This window comes from Leptonotus elevatus, chromosome 11 (assembly GCF_054856555.1).
Source record: "Leptonotus elevatus isolate MCC_2025b chromosome 11, RoL_Lele_1.0, whole genome shotgun sequence".
Taxonomy (NCBI): domain Eukaryota; kingdom Metazoa; phylum Chordata; class Actinopteri; order Syngnathiformes; family Syngnathidae; genus Leptonotus; species Leptonotus elevatus.
In genome coordinates, this window is record NC_141249.1 from 8,671,070 (window position 1) to 8,695,914 (window position 24,845).

Below are 24,845 nucleotides of genomic sequence, written 5' to 3' on the forward strand. Positions count from 1 at the left end.
GAGTACTATTTTTTAATATAAGTTTTTATGGATTTTACTTAACATAAATGGGCTACTTGTTTTAATTTTCTCTTCTTGTATTTTGTTTTATTTTAATATTGTTAATTATTCATTTGTTCAATGTACATATGTCGGTGAGATGCGTGTGATCTACTTTGCTAACACGGATAATACACAATATATGCAGTAACAAATAGTGATCATTTACTATGCAAAGTAACTGTAATCAGATTACTTCACCGAGAGAAGTATCACATTAGATTTTTCATTAATGTAATTATTTTTTTATTTTTTTTGGAGTAATAGTTACTTTCTAATGCTAAAACTGGTAATAATTTTTTTTTAACATCACTATATAAAATAAAATAAATTTTAAAAAAAAAGAGTGTTCAGTATATGGCCTTGAATTATATGAGAAGAGCAGCGGCAGCAGCAACCGAACATGGATTCACATCATCAATGTTATAGACAAATCAACATGGAGGGAGCTTGAAACTGAGAGTGAAAGTTCTTTTTTTCAAGAGGATTTGGTCTGTGGGAATTGTAGAAAAGTGCTTCAATTGTAGACGCGTATGTGATAGAAATGTGTGTAGGTTGTTTGATTTCCGAAAAACATTGGCGCTAGTGGGAATAAATTAGAATGAACCCCATATAGTGTTGCCTATGTGCTTCCATTTTTTTTTTTGATTAAATGAGAGTACCGGTATGCTTGCGCACATTCCTTTGCAAAGTAATAGCATCGCGTGCATGCCTCACCACTCACATCTAGCGGGCCAGTCACGTATTTAATCACACAATTTGACACGCAGCGTGGGCCCTCAGGTTGTGTGTTCAAATTTCCTTTTTTTTCCCCCCCCTTTCCTCCCCTTACTGAGCATGTGGCACATTGTAGTGTTGTCTTTGCCTCCCGTTTTATTTTTAATCCTTCTACTGAGGCGTAATGTTTTGCAGATGAAAGACAAAGAGTGAAAAGAAAAGAAACATGCGAACCGTCCAAAAATCGGAGACAAACGTGACATGTACAAAACCAGTTGGCGTATGGAGATTACTGTGTTAGAATCACTGTATTAAACATGTGAGAGTCCATTGTGGCATGAACGTTGTTGGAAACACCAGCAGCTAAGATTTAAAAAATAAATAAATAAATGTTGACTGTATTGGACTCAATTATATTATTCTAGGCCAAGTTTACGTCTATAAGGCTCATTCCCACATCACATTACTTAACCCTATATCATATTAAATACAACATTTTGAGCCCTGTATTTCATGAGCATAATATTTGTTTACCCATTAAAACCCTGATGTATATGATCTGACATTCCACGGATAATCCATTAGAGGGCAGTATCACCCAGCTGATGGCTTTGTGAGAAATTTTATTTTTGGAAATACTAATATGTTTTGATATGTCTGTTCATTATTAGATTTTTGATAGGGTGGCGTGGCTCAGTGGTAGAGTGGTCATCTCCCAACCCAGAGGTTGTAGGTTTGATCTCATGCCATTGTGACCACGTCGAAGTATCCTTGAGCAAGATATTGAACCCCCAGTTGCTCATCAGTAGTTGAATGAGTAGTTTGAATGTAAAGCACTTTGAGGGCCTTCTAAAGTGGAAAGTACCATTTAAAGCATTGTGACCGGATGTATCAAATATGACTCAAATCAAAAGTCATGAGGAAGTTGATTTAAAAAAAAAAATGTTTTTTCAAAAGGACCAATAAATACTCTATTTACAAAGAATCCGAAATTTTTTCTCATATATTTCATGGTTCAGGCTTTATAGGGTTAAATAGACTTTTTGTCCAGCCAGCCCATTTCTATTTTCATCATCCAATCCCACATCCTGCTAAACTAGTCATCTATCTCGTCTTGCGTCTTAATCCTCCAAACCCTCCCCCAATGCTCATCCATCAAATTGCACTATTGATCGCCTCACAGGATTATACTATTCTACACGCTGTCCGGGACAAAACGCGTGTCATGCCATTGCACTTATTGATTATCTTCAAGTAGGAGCCGTCTCACGCTACTCACCAACAAAACCAGCAGGAGAGAAAATTGAGGCAATTGCGGAAACGAGGATAAACTTCACTAGACAGCACTTTCAGTATTGCTCGATGTTTTGTTTTGACAAATATGCAGGAAATTATACACTATTGGAAGATACCATTATGGGTTAAGGTTTATTTATCCTTTAATAGAGTAGGTTTTTCCATCCACAGTGAACCACATTAATAACAAAGTTAAGATATTATGATATATAAGATAAGAAGTCTACGCTTCAAAGATTTTTATTGTTGTTTTGCTATGTGTGTGTTTACTGTTATGTTGGTAATACACACTCTTTTCTTCCCTTCTACCATGTTTCTGCAGGATGGCCAATCCAGGACAGTAAGGCAGTTCCAGTTTACCGACTGGCCTGAGCAAGGTGTTCCCAAATCTGGCGAAGGCTTCATTGACTTTATTGGCCAGGTGCATAAAACCAAGGAGCAGTTTGGACAGGATGGACCAATCTCTGTCCACTGCAGGTGGGAGCACTCCTACATTGGTTATCAAAATAAAATGTAATATTTAAAAAAATACTATGAAACTTAGATTAACAGTTGTTAAAAAAAAAATTGTTAATTCTAAATTCTTAAGATTTTCTATTGAAGAGAGAAAAAAAAACAGCATTTCATGACAAACTGAAATCCAAAGACAGTCACTTTTTGTAACCAACACGGTTATTAAATCACCTACTGCCTCCTGTGGTGTAGTCCTCACAGCACCACCATCCACCAAGTATTCTACTCCCTCTCTTTTTGCAATGGTAATGCTCTAAAACCTCCACAGGCCCATTTCGTTCATAATTGATAAGGCTGAGATGCAGCTTGGCATTTGCAAGGAGGAGAACATGAAATAAAACAGCCATTCTTTTTGTTTTTATGATCCATGATGGATTCTAATACCTGCGGTGTAGATTCCAAGGTAACCTACATCATTAACTTGCCATGCTGGACTTGGGGAGAAAATGATATTTGCTTGTGGTTTGATCCAGAGCTCAGATTATTCATATTTAGAGATAGGCCTTGAGAAGGATCCATCTTTTAGCATTTGTAACTACAAAATGGGCATTTCACATCTTCTGATGATTACATTTTTTTTAATGAAAGAGGGAGGGACATGGAGTATCGCAGATTCTTTAATGTACAAAACATGAACGTTAACAATAATTCAAATGTGTTTGAAGAGCCGCCATCCGCCACTTACATTCTTGTGAGCGCTGGTTTAGGACAGCTTCAAAGTGATGATCAAACGCATTAACAATATGACTCAATTTTTTGCTGTCACATAAATACGTTTGACTTTTCTAGACGAGGCTGTGGAGCTTGTTTTTTTCCACATTTGTGTCACACGAGTGCAATGACATCATCAAGCGTAACATCACCTTTCCCTATGTTAGGAAGCTGATGTCACCAACCATTAAAGAGCATGCTGAGATTTGGAAGCTTTGTCTGTGAAGGGCTAGTAAATGTAATTCTAAGAAAAATCCATAACCACTTTCACTCATTCACTGCCATTGACGGCTATAGACGTCAAAAATTCATTTGAACTATTTATATTAGTTTCACATTTTTTTCCGCTTTTGTTAACAAGAGTATGAAAACCTATTAAAAAAAAATTATTGTACATTTAGAACAGATATTAAATGTGTGATTAATCATGAGTTAACTAGTGAAGTCATGTGATTAATTATAATTAAAAAAGATTAATCGCCTGATGCCCCTAATAAAAAAAATAAAAGATTATTAAAAAATGTGGGGCGTCAGACGATTACATTTTTTTATTGTAATTAATCGCATGACTTCAATAGTTAACTCACGATTAATCACAAATTTTATATCCGCTCTGAATGTACAATAAAAAAATTCTAGGTTGTCACACTCAAAAAAATGTGAAACTAATAGAAATAGTTCAAATGAATTTTTGACGTCTATAGCCGTCAATGGCAGTGAATGAGTTAATGGGCCTACAATTTTCTATATTATTATTGATAGTAGTATTTCTTACTTTGAAGCTTATGTTTTCATTGGTTTTATAAGCAGAATTACACAACACTACTTTTAGCCTATGTGAAGAGTTGGGCCAAGGAAAAAAAATTATTCGCTCTTGAAAAAGAGATTTTCCACTTTTTTAACACTGGAAAAGATGCTCTGCACAAGGTCATTCCAATGGTAAAATAATATGCAGAGTGGGTGAAAAGCAACTCCCTAACAATTCCCTTCATGTTCTTGGAAAATCTTTGGTTTGGTAAGATAGACATCTTCCTTTCACCACCATTTTCAGAATCACATTTATTGGCCGAGTATGTAAAAACACACAAGGAATTGGTCTTCACGGTCACTACCTGTCCGAGAAATACAAAACGTATAACAGAGGGAAACAGAACGGGAAGCCTGGCAGTTTGCAAGTTAGCGCCCTGAGTTTCTGTGTTGATCTCATATCTAAAATGTGCCAATGATGTCATCTACTGTTGGTTGTGTATCAGTAAAGTTTGAAACAGAATCAGATGAAAAAAACCTAATTGACAAGATTACTCGTCAACGGCAGTGATTGAGTTTTAATTAATAAGCGAGTTATTTTTCATGCACCTAATTTTTATGTTTTCCTTTTAAAACAACCTATCTTTTCTATTGACTTAAAGAGTACGTGTCATTCAATGTTTGATACCAAGATTGGTTTCTTTGCAGCCACCTTTGTCATCCCTTGGTTGAAGGCTTTGTCCTTTTCCCTTAGTCGGAGCCTTCCTCATCTGTCATCCCAATTTCTACTTCCTAATCCTCTGCTCTACTCCCTCATTTCATTTCGATCCATTCATTCGCCCCGCTATCCTTTATTCCGTTCGCTCCAAGCCCACCACTCCTCCCCCGCCTCCACTCTTTTTCTCAGCCACTATCTAACAAACCTTTGTGCGTTTTGTCATTAATTGCCTGATTACGCGGCGTGAATGGGAGTCTCCAAATCCTCTCAGTCGGCCACGGTTGGTCCACCCTTTCATATTTGGAGAGTGGATGCTACTGGTGAGAGAGGCGCACTCGAAAGAGTAGTTTGAGTCCATGTGACAAAGCTGTGATCGACTCCCTGGAAGCGGATTTGGGTGGCCTGAGTGATACGGCAAGAATGAAAAGTCGGGGAGGATGTTCATGGGTGGCTGCCAGATAGATGGGTCAGCTCAGAACAACTGTGTTTGATATCATAACGTTGTTTTTATTTTATTTTGTTCTCTGACGCACACAGACATACCCACAAGCACTTCAGCCATCGCTTTCGTTGATCAGTCAACAAAATAGCTTTAGCATTTGGAGGAAGCCCAAATAAAATTGTTGTCATATCAATTATTGTTCCATTGGTGGAGTGGAAGTTATTTCACAGCAAAGCAGCTTAGAGAGGCAGCTTTGAAGTATTTACGGATTCCAGTTAAGACTCAGGACTGTATTTCTGGACAGCAGCTGCCACCAGAAAGATGTCAAGATGTTTTTGTTATTCATCTGACCATTAGATTGGTTGCATCCTTGACATCATTACTGTGACCTTGCTACTTGATAGCAGCCAAGGGATGATTTTATTTTATTTGCAAGAAGCCCTAATTTTGCGGCATGTTCATATGCAAGTACGTACATGTTATTTATGCTTTATGGATTCACTTGGGTGTTGTGTTTTGTAGTGCTGGTGTGGGCAGGACTGGCGTCTTCATCACCCTGAGCATCGTCCTGGAGCGGATGCGTTACGAAGGTGTAGTTGACATCTTCCAGACAGTGAAGATGCTCCGGACGCAGAGGCCAGCAATGGTCCAAACTGAGGTCAGATGTCTCTCACACACACACACACACACACACATAAATCCAGTCTTTACCAGCTTTTAAGACATCACAACAATATACCGTAAAATCTCGTGAATGAGACGCTCTTTTTTCCCCTTATAAAATGGTCTTTAATATCTAATGTTTCAAATTAATTGAAGTACCTAATTTCACAATTGTGTTCACGTGTACACCGTGAGCTAAAATGCTAGAAGCAGCAACGATTGTTTATGCTATCCATGACGGGCGGAACACGCAGCCAACGTGGTGAGGCCAAATATCAAAATTATATCTTTACAAATTCACTTATACTCTGAACATCCATGCCTTATAACGCTTTTATTTTGAAGTTGTTCCCGGCAGCATGTCGCGGCGTAACCACTAACTTATTTTTGTGTGGTTGCGGCGTCTCACAAACTGTTGCCACAGAGGTCGAAACAAATGTAATCACTAATTAAGGATGCTAAAAAAAGACTTACTTACTCTGACATTGTATTTTATACGGTGCCTTTTGCCAGCATTAAGCCTTGGCTCTAGCGTTAGCATCTCCAGCATTAACGGCTAGTTGCTAGCTGGCCGCTAAGCAAGCAAGACAGCGAGATCCATCAAATTATTATTATTATTAAGGCAGTTTAATCAACTAAAATGACTGCAAACTTTGCTGCTGACAGCCTGACACAGTTGCCGTTCTTGCTGAGCACTTTTTAACAAACCAGGCTCCCTCAAATGTGCTGTTTAAACCGGCAAAATTGCTGCCGTCCTCCTGACATCGCTTCGTCTCAATCATAGAACAAAATCTATGAGGAGAGAGATATCTAAAATCTCCCTTACTAATGTTTCTAAAGAGGAAAATTGTATTCTGATGAGCACAGTTGAAATTTAAGAAAGACAAATGTCATCGAGTGTAAAAATGAAAACCAGTTGGTCATTCACTATTTTGAAAAACTTGATTTAAAAAATTCTTTGAATGATGGTATGAGAAAAGAGCATGTTTGTAACCTTGAATAAAAAAATGACATTGTTTTTTCCGACTTGGCTCTATTTAGTTTTTCAGATATTCTATCTTTTTGTTGAACAAATGTGCTAAAAATGTGTAAATTTTGACATTGGTATTCTATTTCTGCTACAACTTTGAGGCCGTATCTGTCTTTAATTTTTGTTGCACTGTTGTGAAGGAAAGCAGTTGTTATCATGTTTCATTTTAAAAAAAATGGCCAAATTTGCCATAAACAACAATCTTGTTTCACTTTTATGAGAGAATAAACGACACGCATTTTTGTTATCCCCAAATGAATTATCAATCAATTAATATCAATCTCTCTAAAACTTACTAGAGCCAAGAAATGGATGTCATTTTTTAATTCAGCAGCTCAGAATTACTCAAATCATTAAAATGTCTTTGGCACTCATTAAAAAAAATGTTGGCCAGTTTATTAAAGAATGCCAGCAAATCAGAGGAGCGTATTTTACACGAGTACGGAGAAAAACTGCTTTTTAAGGGGGATTTTATTGGGGGGCATATTATACCCGGGTGCATATTATACACTGGATTTTACGGTACTTTAACAGTTGTCATTTGGAACGTTAATGGCCTCATATGAATTGATCAGAATGTGACTTCAAACCCCAAAAAATAAAGAAATTGGTCATGCACGTTATACAAGTTGCAATCACTGAAAAGTTATCAAATCCAAATTTGCGTAACGATATGAACTGCCTTTATCTGTAATTACATTGCCTACTCCATATTTAGTAATCAGCTACATCTATTGCTATAGACACAAATAACACCCCACCAATGTCCTTGTTTTGTGTATTCTATATTTTTCGATTTCGATTATTTGCTTCTGTTCCCCCAAATCTGTCATTACTTGTAATTAAGATGACAGCTCGAGATTCATTGTACACGAAGCGTTCGCTGCCTTGTAATACTAGCATTTTTTTTTCTTCATTACCATGGCAACTCAGTATGACCTATTTTAGTGATCTATGATATTGCTGCACTATCCATTACACTGTGCTGTCTTGATAACATCAGTGCTACCATGAATGTTTAAAATTAAGTGTCCGTGCTTAAACAGACGTAATTGGTTTAGATGATTTAGCTACTATGTCACTTTTGCTTCTGTTTTCTTCAGTTTAAAGTTAGTTATTGGACATTCAACAGACGGTTGGAATTAAGCAAATTATTAATGAATGGAATTGTAATATGCAATATGAAGGGTTATGCCCTCTGCGGGGAGTCTAATTAAACAACCTGGACATGCCAGCACCTCATATTCAGCCCTCCGAACCAGTGGGGGATAAAACCGCGTGTTCCAGAGGCAGTTTGACGGCATCTCATTAAACAGGAAGTGCAGTTGGTTTCAAGCGGTCCTTGATGCCTCGCTGCCCTGACACCGGGTACCTATCTTTAGACAGCACTTACTGGCTTCAAACGCCGCCTGCGTTGCGGCAGGTTAACAGAGCGCCGGCCCACCTGGGACCTGCTGACCACCTGCCTCTGAACAGAATGCGCATGAATGTCCTCAACTTTGTTTGAGGGCAGCTACATTTAATTAAAGTTGAGTGGAAGTAGCTATTAAATGACCTCTACAAAGTTTCTACTTTTAAAGGGGGACTAGATTTTCAAAATTAAAGACGGGGACGCTACAATTTTGCGGAAAAGCCAGGAATTATTTATAACAAATTGCATCGCTAGTCAATCTGGTGACCGGTGGTTGTGTTATTGCTTTAGAATAGATGATGCTAAATGCTATCTTGGTTGACAGTTCAGTCCAGGCAAGATGGCTGTGCCGTTTACCTTGCGCCAGTTCCGCATTGTAACATTGGAAATATGTTCCAAGAAAAGCTCTATCAGGCTAGCAGGACTACCTTTCCCATGATTCTTAGACATGGAAGCAGGAAGTAGTTCTGGTATGAGGAAAACACGCCTGTTAGTGTTTAGATGCCGATGAGATAGAGAACACAAACGTGAATTTTAAGTTAAATTCATTTTTAATTGATTTATTTTATTGATCGTTTGACAACTGTGTGATTGACATACACAAGGCCCAAACAACTGTCTTTCTGACTACACTAAAAAATTTACAAATTGGGGCTGGGGATGTATCCACTAGAACTCTGGACACAAGGCTCAAATTCGGGACTGTCCCATTAAAGCCGGTAAATCTGGTACTTAAAATAAAAATAAAAATAAAGCTCACTTTTGCTATTAGCATTAAATGTTGGGCCATCTGGTAGTTTTGAAAGACATTAGCTATTAGCTAACATTAGCTGTTAGCATTAAATGTTGGGCCATCTGCTAGTTTTGCAAAACATTAGCTACTAGCTAACATGAGTTGTTAGCATTAAATATCGGGCCATCTGTTACTTATAAAAAAACTAAAAAAAAACTCTACCTAGCTAATAGCATTAAATGTATTTCCTGTCATGGGCTAATCTGCATTAAAAACGTTTGCTTTTTTATGACATGGCGTTCAAAGCTTTTCTCAAAGTACTGTCGAGATTATATTTCTGATGTCTTTTGTTTCTCCCTCTGTGTATGCTTTTTTTTCGACAGGATGAGTACCAGTTCTGCTATCACGCCGCTCTGGAGTACTTAGGAAGCTTTGATCACTATGCAACGTAAAAGCCATCTCTTTCCCCCATGAGTCCTGTCACCCCCTCAACAGTCTCCTGAGCCATAGAAACTTGAATTTTGAAAACAGTGGTGTCACAACAATAACACCACTTTTCATTCACACACATTCAACCAAGATAGCAGATTTTTAGACACCAACCAGAATAAATTCAATCCGGCCAAGTTAGCTCAGACTCCGCAGTCAAGAAAAGAAAACCGCCATCAGGAGCCGAACCCAGAAAGAAGCATCGGCTCAAGCTGTGGGGGCCGATCCAAGTGTCTGACTTCTTACCTTACCTCAAGTGTTTCCATACAGACATTGTAAACATTCACGGAAATGTCACACAACAGATGAAGTACAAGGAAAATATCAACGAGATGGAGTGGCTTTCTCTCGAGATTTTGTGAAGGAAGTTCCAAGTATCTTCCCCCCCGCCCCCCCTTTCCAACGTGTTTTGCGAGTAATATTCAGAGAAATGACCAAATTGTGGTTGCCTATATGGTTGGCTGAACGGGTGGCTCACTCTCTCAAACGTTAAACAGACATACTAATGATGAGCAAGAAGGAAGTGTGACATCACATGATCAGAAGGGAAGTTGTCAGAACGAAATAGCTTCAGATGGAAACCTCTTCTGCGAGTCACTAGAGAACTGTGGGAAGCTGTGCCTGTAAAAAGAAGCAGTGGCTTGGTCGTCTGTGACCCATTTTAATTTTTTCACTTTTTTTTTACAAGCTTTGGAGTTGCAATCCGTTAGAAAATAGATTTAGCAGACAAATGGATATAGCAGACAAAGTTGGGCCACAAAGCCTTTCTTTGTGTACAGTGACAAATGCTCATCATCAATACTTCAATTTTTTTTTTTCTTAGTTTCTTATTAAACCAAACATGCTGCTTATTTCATGTACGTGTGACTCTAAAGTAGGTTTCATTTCAAAAGACACACAAAAATTGGGCCTATATCAATTACCGAACCCGGTGTTTGAAACATTTCCTCTTAAAATCCACTGTACGCTCATTTGTAGGATTAAAAAGCTATTTACTTTGAACCCTTGTTACTCTGTGGGTGACAAAAGCAGAGCTTGTTAGTGCTCATTGCTACGGGCAAAATCTTCGGTACAAAAAAAAAAAAGAACTTGAAAAAAGTCCCCGCCAAAAAACTGCAGGTTGGATTTGACGCACTAATTTAAATGTGACTCCTGAAGATCAGCTCAGCGGACTTTTATTTTGAGGTATCAACGCTTTGGTCTGCGCTTCTTTGGATTCTGTGAAAGGTTCCTGAAAGATGCGCACAAAACCACCAGAGCGATGGACTTGACTGTGTGTCATCTTTTTGTATTTCCAAAAAAGCCTTATTGTTATTGTAACATTATGAAAACATCAGTGTTGTATTACGATGATTTATTTTGCATTACATAGCTAACTTTTTTCTTTTCTTTTTTAACAGAGATGTTGTATTGCATTTTATAAAAAACTAAATGGCAAAAGAGAAGTGCTTATTTGTTCATATTATGTTGAAAGACATTCTATTTTTTCACTGTAGAAATCTTCAGTATAACATGTCTGTGTGTACGTGCGCATATATGTACATATATACTGCACGCTCACACATTCATATATATTTAAATGCAAACTATAAAAATATATCCATTTTAGAATGAATTGTTCCTATTTTTTGTTGTGTCGCCTTACCAGCCCAGTGCTTAGAAATATGACGACTTCCTCTTTTAATTTTTTAAAGCCAAGAACATTGCGTGTCTTTCAAACAAACGTTTCTTTGCCCCGTTTGGATCCTCATCCTGGTGTCGATGAGGATATGAATTGTTGAATCATTTTAAATAGAATTGTGCATTATTATTCATTTTGTAGACATTAGTATTTTCTATTAACCGGATGCAGCTGAGGAGAAACCTGCCCACATAATATCTAACAAATCCAAAATTATATTTTTGTTGTTATTCAAATCAGGCAAATTTGGACATACTGTACTGTTTTGTTTTTGTTTTTGTTTACATTTATGTACTTTGTACTTCATTTTGTTTGGCTTTTTTTTTTTTTACTTACATATTACTTTCCAACATAATGTGGCAAATCTACATGTAAATAAACAAATATATAGAGTATATGTATTTGTAAATCATTTGACCCTGAAGAGCTTAAACAATGCATTGGAACAGTGCAAGGTGTTGCTTATGGCCAACTTGATCTTGGTTTAATTTTCCTATCTGGGAAAGAGCTTTCTCCAATCCTGCTCCCTTGCCTTCAACAGGTAGCATTTGTTTATTTTTCTGATTTTTATTTTCCCTTTGCAGTCAAAACTGGAAGCACCTGCTCTCACAAGTGTGCTCGTCAGACCGCAAATTTCAGTTAATGTTCTGTTGCCGGGTGCATACAAACAAACCACATACAGAAGCGTTTTCAGACATTCTATGTGCAGCATTGTTGATTTTTTTTTTGTTGTTGTATGGGATGCAGAAAGAAATCAGGAGCAGAGTGAAACCAACAAAGACAAAACCGAGACAACCAAAAACTTGCTGCAAAGTCACATTCCCAGCACGACGTTAGAACAGCTGGAACTTTGACATGTTTCATCAAGAACAAAAATCGTCGTGGTGGAACTGAAGGGAGCGCCCATGCCAAAACTCTTAACTGTAGAGGTTTTTGGAAGCTTGTGCAATAGAACTTCTGACTCTTGTTTCAACACCTGCCACAATCATTGGAACATGCCACAGAGTATCTGGGGGTGGGATGAACAGAAATGAAGACACTAACAAAAGAATCAAGCATTATCCGTTACATACTGACAGAATGATCAAGAACTTCAAACTAGTTTTCATTTGTATGAGGGCCAAGTGCTGTCACTTTCAAACTGTTACATCTAACTGAAACATGATTGGTTTTAAGCCACTGTGTATGTAGATATGTTGACTTTGTATTAAAGAAATGTTGTCTGAAAAACAGTTTGCCTGAGATTTTATGTGACAATTGGACTTACCCAGACTTGTCAATCTGGAAAGAGAAGACAAAATAAATTAAATAATTCTAATCGGCATCACCACTAAGGATTAAATTACACACCTCTTCAAACGTATTGGAACAGAGAGGGTAATTCCTGATTTAATTATTTATTTATTTAGTTATTACTTCTGCTCTAGATTGACATCAAAAGATGAAAATGAGAAATTTATTTCCAGGATTTTATATCTGGAATATGATAAACTAGCTAGTGTTGTTTGACGACACCCACTTTTCATATGAGAAAAAGCATTGGACTGAGTAGTGCCCAGGTGTATCCCATCATATGAAAAATGTCATCACTTAGTTTCAGATTTTGGTTTGGCCTCTTCAGACTACATTGATATTATCTTTACAGAAGACTTTATGGACAAAACTACAGAATCTACACCAGAAGATGTGAACCACTTAAGAAGAATTAGAATTAGAAAAGTACAGAAATGAAAAGCTTTTTTTTTTGTCTTTAAAAAGAAAAACTTTTAACTATGAGCCTCAAAAATTCTACAATAAAGTTGTATGCATTGAGGCAATGACTAACCTTTACCAAAGGAATGGAAAGAAAGGCTCACTAATCTTAAAGTCACTTTGATCTATTTTATTTTGTTTGTTGATCGAACAAATAAACCAGCAACAGAAATACTACAATTAAAATAAAAAGATTTAAAAGAAATGTTTGTTGTTGTTTTTTACATACTTAATCATCATTAAGCACAGCTTACATGTTCAAAAGGGAGTAGGAAGAAGTAAAAAAAAACTTATCAAGTCCTAACCCCTTACAAAAAAAAAAACATCTTACAGCTACACTTATACGTGCATCGATATGCCAACAGTATTGTACATTTAGTTGATAAACAAACATTTTTACAGATATGTAAATCAGCACAAAGGCTTACACATACATTTTTAATTGCACTCTATTTTCTACATTTGTACTGACTTATAGCTGATTTAAATATAAACACAACCAGGGATTTACACCTTTTCAGGTTAATTACAAAATTATTCCACAAATGTACACCTATAATTGTAACACACCTTTGCTTAATATTTGTTCTTGTTTTGAATTTTTTATAGACACTTATACCCCTCAAATCATAGTCACTGTATCTGATTTCAAACAGCTTCTGGATATTGTGGCAAAGTAGGTTGTTGTGTACCTTGTACATTATTTGACCAATTTTAAACTCAACTAGATCATAAAATTTAATTGTGTTTAATTTGATAAATATTGAATTTATGGGTTCTGTATATTTTGATCGGTTAATAATTCTTATTGCTCTTTTTTGTAATTTGAAAAGAGGGTACGTATTTGTTTTGTAAGCATTTTCCCATATTTCCACACAAAAGGTTAGATATGGTAATAATAATGAGCAATATGATGTATATAATGACTTCTTATTCAAAACATCCTTTGTTTTGTAAAGGATCCCTATAATTTTGGACACTTTCCTTTTAACATTGTCCATGTGGGACTTTAAGCTTAATCTTTCAGAAATTTGTTTTCATACACTCTTTCTATTTCAATTAGAATCTACTCTAATTGTGACTTGGTGCTTGACCTGTCTCGTGCCAAAAACGATAAACTTTGTTTTGTTTAAATGTAGTGATAATTTGTTTTTTAATGCTTTTAATTATTTTCCACCGTAATCAGAAGCTGTTTTAGATGTTCTCAACAATAGAGAGTTGCGTCATCAGCAAACAAAACACTTTAAAGTATTTTGGAAACACAGCAGATATTGTTTATATATAATCTGAATAACTTCGGGCCAAGCACTAACCCATGGGGAACGCCGTGCGACATCATCAATTGTTTCGATTGTATGTTGTTGAACTGCAAATACTGAGATCTGTTATCTAGGTAACTTTTAATCCATTTATATGTTAAGCCTCTTATGCCATGTCTCTCTATTGTTTTTTTCAATGATATACTATGATCTATAGTATCAAATGCTTTTTTTAAATCTATAAAAATCGCAATAGAAAATTCTTTATTATCTATACTTGTAGCTGTATGTTCCATGACTGCCATCGAGGTTGATAATTTTTCTCTAAATCCACATCGATTTGAACTTAAAAGCTTGTGTTTCTTGATGAAAGTGTCCAGTCATTGTGAACAAAGTTTTTCTAAAATCGCAAAAGTGATATTGGTCTATAGTTAGTGAATAAATGTCTATCTCTGTTTTTAAAAATAGGAATGATTTTAGCGGTTTTGATTTTTGATGGAAAGATACCAGCTTTAAATGACAAATTACAGATATATGTGAATGGTTGTACATGTTCGATGATGCTTTTGACTAATGTCATGTTGATATTAAAGCAATCAGTGGTCTTTTTATTTTTCAGTGTTTTTACAACATTTTAAACTTCAGTTTCATTTACTGCACTAAGAAACAGTGTAGGAGTTATTTTTAATATATTTATCTACTTTATATTTATTTCTTGGCGAAGGGATTTCTTAATTTTATCAATAACAATATTTTATCTTTTGAAAAATATTCTAGATGATCTATTTTTTTGAATTAATTACATGATTTAATATTTTCCATATTTCATATCTGTTGCTTGTATTCTCCATATAGTGTATGATAATATTATTTCTTACTTGCTCTTATAGTATTTACTCATTTATTTTTATAGGTCTTATATTTAATTTCAGCATAAACAGTTCTCAATTTTATATAATCTATCCCTTTTGTCATCCATGGGTTATTTAGGCCTTTATACTTCCTGGTGACTTTAATTAATGGACAATGTTTATCGTATAAAGTGCTTATGATAGAGTGAAAAGTATTATATGCAATATAATAAATTCATGTGCATAAACCTCAGACCAGTTTTGATTTTCTAGGTCCTCTTCAAGGGCAGCTATGGAATGTTGTGTTCTTAATCTTATTTCTGATATGTGAGTTGTTAGCTTTGCTTTTTTTTTTTTTTTTATCAAAATAGTTTTGTAAGATTACAAAGACAGGAAGATGATCACTTGTATCATTTATAAGAAGTCCACTCTCTATTTCATGGTCAATTTTATTTATAAATATATTATCAATTAGAGTGGCTGTTATTCTGCTAGGTTTTATAATTGCAGAGAAAAGATTGTTATTATACATTGTATTTATAAAATCAGTTGTTGTTTTTTTATGTCCGTTTGAATTTAACAAATCAATATTAAAGTCACCACACATTATTAGTGTATTATTCAATTTTTTTAATCATTTGTGTAACTTAGCATATCTGCTAGTTTGTCATTGAATATGTAAAGTGAAGATCATGGTGTCCTATATACACAACTTATCATAACATTAAGTGCATTATTGAAATGTATTTCAATTATTTATTTATTTTTAATTATTTTAAGTATCATCTGTTGCTATACTAACACATCACTGTCAGAAAAGGCTCCATCTTACCCATGACTCTAATGAAGACAAGCACTAAAGAAAAAGAATTGCTGGACAAAATAATATGCTAGTCCCAAACCCCCTAACTTCAGTACATTGGACATTATGAACAACTGTGGTATTATCTAGCAACCTAGTTTGCAAACTTCTGCGTGTCAAAAATTTTGAATCATAGTGTAATGAAAAACAAAATTAGTGCCCAATTTATATTTTGGCTTATTAGTCATTTCTTTAATCACAAAATGTCTACAAAGACAGTAATATATTTTTGTTACATCAAAACCACGACCATAGCTGTTACCCTACTTCAAAAGGCACTTTTTTTTTCTCCTATTTATTTTATCCTAACTTGGATATATTGTCATTCCAACATGTCTGCCATAGCAGGAAAGTTGAAGAATTTCAATGTCAAATCCTGTCGGTGTTATTACTTTAGCTAATGCTAAATGCTACAAAGTTTGTACTTTTATAGGGCAATCAGATTTTCATAATTTTAAAAAAAAAGGGACACTACAATTTCACTGAAAATTAAGCACACAATAAATTCTCACCAGGAAATATTTATAACAAATTTAATCTCTAGTCAATCTGGTGACAGTGGTTGTGTTATTACTTTGGCTAATGCTAAATGCTATCTTGGCTGACAGTTCAACAGCGCTAAACAACACTCCCCGTTAGCCAACCTTGCTCGATCCCGGCAACTATTGGAAGCTCGCAGCGGCGTTTACCTTGTGCTTGTCCCGCATTGTAAAATTGGAAATATGCCGCGAGGAAGCTCAGCTTGCGTTGTCTGACCGGAGACCACAGTATTAGAATAGTAGGACTACATTTCCCATGATTCTAAGACACAAGAGCAGGAAGTAGTTCTAGTTCCGGTGTGACAAAAACACAACTGCCAGCAATTAGATGAGATGAGAATAGTTAAGATAATCCACGCATGAGAATGACAACGTAAAAATTTAACAGTTGAATTCCAGTTTTCGTATGAATCCCTAACAACTGTGTGTTTGACATAGTTATGGCCCAAACAAATGGCTTTCTGACTAAGCTAAAAATAAAAAACAGGACGGGGTGGGACCTGCATAAAAGTGCGACAAAACAATGGGGCTGGCGAAATCCACCAGGACTCGAGACATAAGACTCAAAATGGGACTGTCCTATAGTTAAAGGGGACGTTGGTCCTTTTCAAAAACATTTGCTATTCGCTAACATTAGCTGTTAGATTTAAATATCATTCCTGACATAAATTGCATCAAAAACAACTGCTTTTTGCACTTGGCAAAATTGGGACACCGGGATGGGACCTGCATAAATCCGCCGAGATTAGGGACCCAAGGCTCAAATCGGGACTGTCCCGGCAAAAAAACGGGATGTCTCTTCACCCTACTGTAATGACATATTTTTTTGTGTAATGTTTTACTGTAGACTTTTCAACAGATACGATGGCAATGCTAGCATAATGCGTCTGGCTCACGGAAACCTCAGTTCCATGCTAAGTAAGCATGTCTGTGAGCCTTTAACCAGCAATCCCTGATCATTTAGCAACTTAACTTGCATTGTAGCTTCTCAAACTTTCATCCTCTTTCCTTGTCGGCTTCGATATTTGGCTTCTTGATCATTACCTCCCTTGAGCGGAGTGTGTTAAATACACAAATATCCGATGAAATATCTTTACTGTGATGCCTCGAGGGCTTGGCGCATCAGTCATAATTACACCGCAGCCCCCATTGGAAGAATCTGCTGAGAACCTATGAAGCAAACAGATGGTGCAATTTTGATGTTATTAGATTGCCTGATTAGCCGCCTCCTATATTTGCCGAGCAGCCTCTTGACAAACATGCCGGCGGTTTCCTTAAGCCCTTCTTCAAGATAGATAAATGCCATGCAATCCAGCTGATAAGGGTGTACCTTCACCTCCTCATATTTGCTCTCTCATCCATCCTCCAGAGAGAGAGGCGCTCTCCTGCTATCTGTTTACTTGCAAGTTGTACTGTCACAAAAGCAAAAGAAATTGATGGCAAATCCCTGTTGCTTTTTTTTTTTTTTTTTTTTTTGAAACTGTAAAAACTTACGCAAGCTGCAGCAACATTCCACTACATCACAGGAGAGATGCCATTCAAGGAAGGTTAATACACGGAGAGTGCCACCCTATCTCAAGGCCGATGATCCTCATTGTTTACTCACCGCGCTGCGTTTCACTCCATTCTTTTTTTAGTCGTGGCGAGCCAACAGGCCGAGCGTTAGGGTTGACGAGGGAGTGAATTAGGGCGACGATTATGCAGTGATTCAGACAGTAGCTCATTAGGACCCAGCTAAGCAAGCAATCAACGAATCGATGTGACAGTGGACCCAAAAGCCACAGAAATGTGTAATAAATGGCAAAGCGATAAATTGGATTATCCGTAGCCCCGTGGCCAAGTTCTTTTTTGTCGCGAATGACGAATCAATCCAATCAAGTCACATTTAAAAAAAATTAAAATAAAAGAGTCAAAAGAAGCAGGAAAAAGGTCGGCCATGGAGGTTATCTGTCACGCAGGGGCCTTGTTAAGGTTGCATTTTTTTTTTCCCCCTCACAGCTCGTTTCCGTATGGTATTCAAGTCTTTGAAATATTCATGACGCACCATTAGGCCTTTATGAGCACATTTTATAATAAGGCATGTAGCGACATTTCAACTCCAGACAGAACAGTAAAAGTGTCACACGGGCGTCATGCCTCATGCCTACTGATTCACTAAGAAGCCATCACAAGCTGCAATGAGCAGCTGAGGAACCCTGACGCGCAAACTAATGCCGACGCAGCAGTAGGGGATCATATTGCATGGGTCGGTATGGGGAAAAACTGTTTTGCATCTGCTCCATCTACCTGACAGGAAGGATGCATTAAAGCATATTCCTCATTAAAAGGTGGGAAAAAAAGAGACTTCTGCTCCAAATGTGTCCACTTTCTTATGTAGTCCAAATGCTGTCCACATGCAAGACGAGAGACCTCATGTGGCTACTCAGGAAGGACTTTGCTGCCATCTGCAGGAGTTATGGGGTCATGTATGTCATCACATTTATAACTGATGGGCAATTTCCATTCAATTTAACACAGATGATGTATTGACGGTATTATCTTCTCCAGAGGCGCTTGTTAATGTTAATTACACTGTTCACTGGCACGCTTAGTAACTTACACTCCAGCGGACCCACCAATGCACATCCGTCATTATGCACGATCAAGTTTGAACGCAGCTTTGCTAATTGTTGTCAAAAAAGAAGAACTTTGAGTATGGAAGTGTTTTTAATGGTTAGATTCTCCCAACGGCCCGGGGATGCTCTGTGTGAAACATCTGCCAGCAGTAAGCGGCCGTTCGAAACGTGTACAGCGCCGTGGCTCCTGTGTTTATGTCCTCATGCTGTTATTTCCTATCATCTGTCTTATGTTCCCCGAGCCCTTGCAGCCTCTGTGTCCAACGAGAGTGCTGTCGCTGACAGATTGCTGTCATTAAAATAAAAATAAATAAATAAATAAAAAAGGGAGGAGGCTTCTTCGCTCCTTTACCTCTTGTGGGCCGTCAAATAGACCTTTGGCTTTTTGTCCTCTGGCTGCAGTTTCAACTCTATTTACATCCGATTCCTAGCTACGCCACACAGATCTTACTTCTTAAGTAAAAATATGCATTTATTGGCTATATTAAAGAGGAAGTCAACTTTAAACATTTCTTGACAATAATATGTTATATTTGACCTCACTCGTCTAAACATGAGATTCTGATTCATATTGTAGAATGTGTGTTACGAATCAAAATCCAGATTTTTTTATTCATCTCAGGGGGCGGCCATTTTGCCACTTGCTGTGGACTGAAGACGACGACCAATCGCAGCTCAGCGGTTTTCTGAAGCTGAGCTGTGATTGGTTGTTACCTGAGCCCTGAGCAACTCTGACGCCATCTTCAGTCGACAGCAAGTGGGAAAATGGCCGCCTTCTGATTTTGATGAAAAGTGTTGGATTTTGCTGATTAACTCATATTCCACTAATGCAATATTAAACAGAATACCGTACTTGGACTAGTGGGGCAGTAACCAATATATAAGATGGGTTAAGTAAAGAGGGTTTTTAATAGAAAAATGAAAATTGATCACAATAATAATTATTCTTATCTCGAGCCTGTTTAAAACTGTCCTGCCTTGCAATCTCCTGGGGGGCGGGAGGGGGGGGGGACATTTAAAAGTTGCACTCAAACAGATTAGTCTTTAAATTTCGGCTTATGTCTGGAGAAAACTGTTCTTCTTACAGCTCATTAGCACATTGGTCTCAAATGTCAGCTAAAATACTTTGCAAATTGAGGGATAATAGCTTGGTAATGGGAAAGCACAAGAATGATGGCGTAGAATAAAACCTGACAGAGCTGTCTGCGCCATAACACTCTCAAGTGAATAATTCAATAATAATTAAGGACACATGAAACCTCCAGCAACAGAACCATTACGGCCTCCCTGTAAACATGCCCATTTGGACACAATTAAATCACATTCCGCCAGAGTTAGGGTTTGTAGTGCAAGTGTTAGATGCTGAGAAATCGAGTTTAGGCTTGTGGGGGGAGGGGGGGGGCACAAAGGTGGTGAGTGTCATGATGAGCTGGGAAAAGAAACCCTGATGTCAACCTCTCGATTTAGCTGAGTTTGTATAATGCATACATCGCCAAGCAATTAGATCTAAACTTGAATAAATGTGAGTCATATAATATAAAAGCTTTGTATTCACTAAAAGTCTTCCTCTAATGAAGAGTGCTCTCTGCTTGGGCCTTTTATGAAACTAGGAAGGCAAAACCAGTTGATGATATTGTTGTACCATTTGTCTGACCCTGACTGTGTGGTCACTTAAATGAGGTGGATGTCTGGTCGGTGCTGGATTTCACTTTTCTTTCTTTTCTTTGATCCTTCCTCGGGTCTCCTGACAATCTCACGACACTAGCTGGATTCTGAAGTATTTGGTTTAGGTGAACGGTATGGGATTTTTAATAGGTTTTAGGTGAATTAATGAGCGCACACACACACACACACACACACACACACGCACATGCACATTCTCACGCACATTCTCACGCACAAAGAGAGAAAAAACAAAAGAAAAAAAATGAGGTGGATAGATGAGGATGGGCCCCCTTTACTTTACTTTGGGGGGGGGGTCATTATTTATTTATTTATTTACTTAGGAAAATGTTGCCAGGGGTCCTCATAAAATGTCTGGGATAATAAATATTGGAGTTACCTTTACCAGGTCAGAGGTCAGTGTAAGAAAGTGGCAGACCGCCACAGATAATGCAACGCCAGGAATTGACCCCAACAAACGTTTCTAATTCTGATGAAGCAAATCTTGTTTGAAGACTAAAGGAAATTCTCATTATATATGTTGCAATTTGTTTCTCATTTCAAATGGAAGAAGAAAAGTGTCTGCACTGCATCCACGGAGACTTTTGTCATAGGTATGACCTCTGGCTGAGTTCACCCAAAGTTGACTTTTCATTTTCTCAGCTTAGGGTGCTCTCTGTTTATTTCTGCAGACTTTTTACAGCTCATTAGAGAATAAATAAAACAGCACGCTCGAGGCTGCTGTTTGTTGATGGAGCTAAATAAAAGGGATGCTGCATGAAATTTACATTGTATTTTTTTTTCACTCAGTTTGATCGTATGGTTGCATATGGAGGTTATTTCTTTTTTGTTACAGCTCATACCTTGTATCAAAATCCTTGATAAACAGCCAATTATCTGCACAGAAAATACATCTGGCTTACACTTGGAAATAGAATGAAAGTATCCAGATTTTTGAGAGAGCTCAAATGAAGATGAGAGATTAATTCAGTTAGTGTAATGGTTAATTATACCGTGTGTATACTGTAGGATGGTAATTAGGAGTGATTTCACATTAACAGGTTGATGGTGTATTACAAAAAAAATTACTTTGCTAAGAGACAACAGAAATAAATAATAAATAAGATAGATGAACCCTTAACACTTTTGTCAACTATGTATGTCAGAATAAGACTATTATTTAAATAAGTATATTTAAAAAAATATATATATAATTTTAAGTGATGCAGGTGTGAACAGGCAATTGTAAATGTTTTGCTTGAGTAAAAGTTTGGATGTAATAATGTGGAGGTGGATTTAGGGTCTGTCCTTGAGTATAGCTGAGTGTCATCAGCATACCAATTGAAAGGAGATTCCATTCTTGCTGATGACACAACTTAGTGGCAGCGAGTAGGAAAGAAGTAATGGGGTTCCTAAGACAGAACCTTGAGGGACTCCACAGATGACGGGAGCTGTTTTGGACTGGGCACATCCAAGGCTGACATATGTGACAAGTGGCACGTGTGACTTAGAGTTCTTGTCATGCCTGTAGAATTATCTTCCAGTCATTGTTATTATTATTATTATTATTATTATTATTATTAAACCTTTCGTTACAATATTAAATTATGCATGTTGGGGATTTTACAATACTTCACAAAAAGAACCCACTGTCTGAGTAGGAGGAGATAATGCGTGTTTTGTGTGGCAGTTAAAAGCCAGGCTGATTGATTGCATGTAATGCAGTGGAAATCACTCAATCCTTTTAAGGTGTTCACTAGGTTCGAGTCAGACAAAATATAAGTCCGGATGTGGTGAGACGACAGATGCGAACGATGATTGTGATTGGCGCCCAGGACAGCTTGAGACTCGGCCAACACATCAACGCTAGGAACAGAGTGACTCGCGCAAATTAAAATGGAATGTTAATAAGGGCAGCTACTAGCGGTACAAATTGAACAAATGTTCAAATTATATAGTTAAAGAGTGCATAACAAAGTTGAAGTGTTAAGGTCAGCTGAGGTTTGATTGTGTTTAAATCACAAAAGACAATGTCAGGCTGGTTTCATGGATCTACCACTAAAATTTAATTGCTAGAACTGATGAAAATATTTGAATCAAATTTTAGTTGAGAATGTTCAATTCAGACTTAATTAGACTGTCTACATATCCCATTTGTGCTGAAGCATAGGGAATGGAAGAGAAAAAGAATTATGCTTAACAACATCATTTAATTTCGTGACGTAAGTAATGTCAGATTAGCTTTTATTCAACGAGATTCATCTCAGTGTTTTCGAGTAATTAATTACTGATTGTTTTTGGTTGAATTGGTCATTGGAACTTTTATGTAGACAAACACTTAAATTGGAGTTTCTTATCAAACACTTTGTTTTTCATTTACAACAATGAATTACAGCTTTTAAAAAAAAAAAAGTCTAAATGTCTCACAATTATTACTGTAACTGATCTGGGAAAAAAATACTTAAATAGTATTAAAATAAAACATAATAGAGTTCTCTTGCTTTCTGTTTTTTAGAACTCTCATTGTTCTGTGCCACGTCAACTCGCCACTGAGCAATGTGACAGTTTGCTTCCTTTTACAACAGGGGAGCAGGGTTCAAATCTCAGTCACAAACGAAAACATCCTCGTGGGTAGAAACTCTAAACTAATTCCCAGCCCCTTCTGGTAGCAAACCTGAATAAAAATGAGCGGGATGCCAATAGTGGCGACACTTGACGAGACATGCCCCTAAAAGGCAAAATCTCACTAACTGCATTGTCAACTTTCCAAGAGAGATTGCTAATAGCCTGAAACGGTCATGAGTGGTTTAAATAGAGTACAATGTGACCTGGAAATGTCTGTGTGGATGGCGCACAATGTCGGGGCAACATATTTAGTTTTTTTGATCAACTTGGTTGAATTCGTCTGATTTATTTCGCCAAAGCCAGGTTACGCTACCTACGTCAATAATTAGACATAGTTCAAGCAGGCATAATGTTCAAACAACTTTGTGCCACCAAATTGCCAGACAAGTGCATCGACACTTGTGTCAGCAGGAAAATCCGGATGCGCCAGTTTTTACCGTGGAATATTTCCAATGAATCTTTCATGGCACCATAGTCTGACACCCTAATTAGGAAAATGTTATACTTATATCCTGTACTGTATATTGTATAGCTTAGTATTGTACTTAATACAAAAAATATGAAAAACGTTTCTAAAACTCCATGGCTGACTTAAATGTATTTGCAAACCTGTATGCACAAATTACTAAATATGCAAAAATATATAAGACCTAAACAATGGAAACATTGGCTGTGTTTTCAATGATGTCCCTTAACTCATTCACTCCGGGCCATTTTCACTGAAGCAACCCCCTTCGCTACCGGCTGTTTTACTGGATTTTGACAGATTTTGCAAGGCCGACAGAATATTGTATTCTATTGCTATAAAAACATGGAACCTACCAAAAGAAATATTAGAGTCTCTTCTTTCATCAGGAAAATAAGGTATGCTATATTTGTATCTGTTTCCGTTTTGCAACACTTAGCATTAGAATATAGCTAAGTTGTATCATTATTCACAAACCTGTTGAAAACACTGGGGAGAAAGAGCTTGTTGCAACATGGCCCTGGTTGATCTCGTATACTCTGCTGGCACCTGCTGGCCGTTTTTTGTAATAACTATAATTGCTTTTAAGCGACCTCTTCAGGTCAGAAGCTGCATCAAAGCCTTCTGTATTCTCTAGCATTAAAAAAACACCTACAAAAATGTATAACCATGGCAATATTTAAAAATAGAACGTTTTTATACGTTTTTGGGGGCAAATGAGTTCATATGATTTCTTAAATGTATTTGTATTTTTTTCTATTGCATACACAAGCTGTTTTCATTGCTGATCATCGTGGTATCCTTTTATTGGTGCACAAGTAAGACGATGGCGTGTTTGTAAACAAGACAAATGCCTTTTTCCCCCTGCGGATCATTTAAACATGTCATATTTATGCTTTGAACATTTTCTGTGGAGCTCATTCTTGCCTCAAGAAGTTTGTGTCTGTTGCTAAAGCCCTCCCCCTTTTGCAGGGAGCAAAAGGAAGCATGACTCAAGGGGGAGATGATTATCTGAGCTGCTGGG

General features: G+C 37.0%; 1 protein-coding gene across 12 annotated transcripts in view; it reads left to right on the forward strand.

Annotated features, from left to right (window-relative positions):
* ptprsa (protein tyrosine phosphatase receptor type Sa) overlaps positions 1–12,420 on the forward strand; it is a 230,770-nt gene extending 218,350 nt beyond the window's left edge. For all 12 annotated transcript variants that reach the window (XM_086088834.1, XM_086088833.1, XM_086088839.1 and 9 more), the window contains 3 exons: positions 2,375–2,529; positions 5,706–5,841; positions 9,404–12,420. In XM_086088834.1, coding sequence (XP_085944960.1) covers positions 2,375–2,529; positions 5,706–5,841; positions 9,404–9,472 — 360 coding nt within the window. In that variant the 3' untranslated portion in view covers positions 9,473–12,420. The remainder of the gene's footprint in view (positions 1–2,374; positions 2,530–5,705; positions 5,842–9,403) is intronic.
* Positions 12,421–24,845: the final 12,425 nt, after the last annotated feature.